This window comes from Buceros rhinoceros, unplaced genomic scaffold (assembly GCF_000710305.1).
Source record: "Buceros rhinoceros silvestris isolate BGI_N320 unplaced genomic scaffold, ASM71030v1 scaffold3555, whole genome shotgun sequence".
Classification (NCBI taxonomy): domain Eukaryota; kingdom Metazoa; phylum Chordata; class Aves; order Bucerotiformes; family Bucerotidae; genus Buceros; species Buceros rhinoceros.
The window spans coordinates 47695-50944 of NW_010412120.1; the positions used below are offsets into that span (position 1 = coordinate 47695).

Consider the following 3250-nt stretch of genomic DNA (forward strand, 5'->3'; position numbering starts at 1 on the left):
TGTGTTTTGAAGACCACCCAGCCTGGGCTTATTTATGCTGACACAACCTTGGTCTCAACTCGTTGGCATGTAATGGAAATCACTTTGTCAGAGGCCAAGAGCCCTTCCTGGATCCTGTGTGTAGGTGGGATGCAGAGAGGAGAGCGGGGTGGTGACGGGGAGCCAGCACATTTATCCAGGCAGGGTGTTTTTGTCCTAGATGGTTGACTTTGGGTTCTAGCATGGCTGGCTCTGGCTCTGTGACTGGTTTTGGCACCAACAGTGTCCCATGCCATTGAGTCCTTCCTGCCGTGGTGTTTTTGGGGATGTAACTACAGCGTTTCAATGGTCTTGACATCAACCTTGACCATGGGGTGTTTGGTTTTCTTGACCTGGACTTGGAGCAAATCATCTCTGTCTGCCTCGGCCTTGTAGCAGCCAAGGCAGACAGTGATAGCACAGCCCAGAGCCCTCCTGGGGACATCAAGCCTAATTTCTCACTCCCTCTTAAACCAAGGTGTGTATAAAAAAAACCCTCAGACTTTTGGGTTTTCTCTGCTCAAAGAACTGTAAGCACTCAAAATTGTAAGTTCGTGTTTCCAAATGCTTCATTCTTCAAAGAGGGATGGCAGAGAAGGGCTGCCTGCGATCCCGATAGCGTGGGCACCACAGTCAGATGTGATCCTGGACCTGGACTGGAGCAGGAGGCAAGATCTGCCCCAGCATCTCATGCCTGAAGGGCTGCTGGTGCCACAGGCTCCTTATGCTGCTCTTTTTTCTCTTCTGTTGGCAGCCTTTCCATCCTTTGCAAGGAATTAAGGAGGGTTTGTCCAGGAATTATGATTTGCCATTCTCCAATATTCTTTTTTCCTCATCCCCTTCCTTTTATAGAGATGGGTCCTTTGTTGTTTCATATCTTTAATGTGATTTCTCAAAGAAATGAGACTGAAGTTGTCACACCCTCTCTCCATCTCTCCTAAAATAGCTTTTGAACCCCTTGGACAGCTTGTAACACATCTAGCAGCCGGGCACAAGTCTCAAATACATCATGTTCCTGCACATTTAATTAAAGCTCACACCTTAGGAGAAACCTCCTCCTGCGGAGATGTTCTCTTCACCGAGTCCTTTAGGGCCACTTTGTCCTGGGTGCTGTGGGTCTTCCTCTGCAGGCACCAACCAGCTCCCAGCTGACACAGAATGTGTGGGCTGTTACGACCCCAAAGGACGGACGAGTTGGGCCCCACCGGCGATGGTACCACCTCGTCACCCTGGTGCTGCCAACCACGACTCAGAAGAGGGATGCATCTCCTCCTTCCCTCCCAGGGCACTGAGTGCAAGGCCACGGGGAAGGGCTGGTTGGGGGGTGCCTCTAATGCCCCCCACCCTGGCTGCTGCTCTTCCAAGTAGGACTTTGCATGTGCTCTTACTTTTCTCACACCACCTGGTAAGTAATCTACCACCTAGAAAATCACACCGGCATTTCAGTGAGGGTTTGGGGCGGGGTTTTTTAATTAGATGAGGCTTTTCTTCATTATTTCCTGCCTCCCATCAGAACATGTAAACATAAACAGTGTTGCTGTGATGCTGGGGCAGGTTTACCTGTGCCAGCTGGAGGGTACATTTCTCCTCCAAACACAATGTGCCACCTCCCTCATTCCTCCTCCAGTGCATCCCGGTCAACACAATGTTTTCCAGCTCAGCCCGTGTGCCTGCTTATTAACTTCTACATCTTAATTGAAAGGGCGGCGTACGTTTAAGCCTGAGTAATGCCATCCTTTCTTCCCAAGTGGTCTTTAATCTTGAAACAAAGTGGTGAACCAAGGCAGCGGCGAGGCTGCTGGCACACGTGCAGATGGGAGCATCCTGCCAAGAAATGAGTTTTCAGGGTTTGGATTTGAAGCGTGTGCCCGATGGTCTGGGCGGGGAGTGGAGTGCTGGCAGGGCGGCGGGGAGGTGATGAGGGTCCCATGGGTGATGAAGGGAAGGATTTAGTGAGTAACATCTTCCAGAGCTATTAAGTTGCATAAAAGACAAATCTTTTCTTAATATGGTGCCCCGTTCTCCGTGTGCTTGTCCATGGGCCACCCCCACGCGTTTGCCTTCACCTATTCCTAGCCTCGCCCATTAATATACAGTGAGGGGTTGTGTGGGCTGGGGCTTTCCCTTGCTGTTTGTCCTGAGAATCAGACATTTAAGGTCTCTTGCAGATGCTCTTCTAACACAAAAGAGGGGAATGTGAAGCAGCTATTCCTTGCGCTGGCATGTGGGATGCCAGGCTCCGAAGCCACAATTGCAGCTATATGGGAAATACTGCTTTATGGTCAGTGGTATGGCTTAAAGATCCCTCTGATCCTCATCCGTACCTGCAACTCGGTGCTTCAGTGCTGAAAGATCGAGGCTTTCATAAAAACGATGCTCGTGATCAATGTTGGCAGGTTTGCAAGCCCAACCTTTGCACTTCAGAGGGGATTTGGTCCTTGGCTTTCAGAGAAGCCGTTTAAAGAGGTTTGAAAGTTGAATGAGAAACCATTGCTTTGACATGTGGAGCACAACGTCTTAGTGGTGAGGAGTCTTCAAGGACACTCGCTGTTGGCTGCCACGCTGCTATAGGCAAGAAGCTGGGAAAAACCAGTAAAAAGTAGCGAACCCAATTCATGCTTGGAGATGGGGCTGCTTCCCTATTTTCCAAACTGTTTAAAAAAAAAAAGGAGGAAAAAGAGAAGAAAGAGAAAAAAAGGGGAAAAGGTGGGGGGAAAAAAGTCCTTCCAAAAGGAGCAGTCGCTGTACACCGCTAATCGACCAAAGCCCTGCCAAGCAAATCTTTTGTCAGATCGTCTGCCCAAAACCCCGGACTCAGCAGGGCCCGTTCCTGGTGGTTCTGCCTACGAAGCAGGAAAGCCTAAAGCCCCCGGTTCCCGCTGCTTTGTTACAAAGCCCTGGCGACACCAGCCCTGTCTCCCCCCACCCCCCACCGGCTGCTATATAGTGGGGTGTCCAACGTCTCCGTCCATCGCGGCTTTGGCTTGGCTCCTGCTTTTGGTCTTGGATAGCAGCCAGCAGAAAATGTCTCAATACTCAGGAAAAGTAAGTAACGACCCAACCGCTTCCGTTCAGCCCGAGGCCAGAGAGCCCAAGTGTCCTCCGGGTGGAAGGAGGAGGTTGGGGTAATATCCCCGAGGACGCGACGTGAGTGATGATACCGGGAGCACATTCGGTAGCGGGGATGGGGAGGGTGCGGCAGAAGGAGCTGTGTTTCAGGAGCTGAGCTTCC

At 50.9% G+C, this 3250-nt stretch overlaps 1 protein-coding gene across 1 annotated transcript in view; it reads left to right on the top strand.

Moving 5' to 3' along the window:
- Positions 1-3039: 3039 nt before the first annotated feature.
- The window catches only part of CRYGN (crystallin, gamma N), an 8229-nt gene continuing 8018 nt past the window's right edge, over positions 3040-3250 (top strand). Inside the window, exon 1 of the mRNA XM_010136238.1 lies at positions 3040-3063. Coding sequence (XP_010134540.1) covers positions 3043-3063 — 21 coding nt within the window. The 5' untranslated portion in view covers positions 3040-3042. The remainder of the gene's footprint in view (positions 3064-3250) is intronic.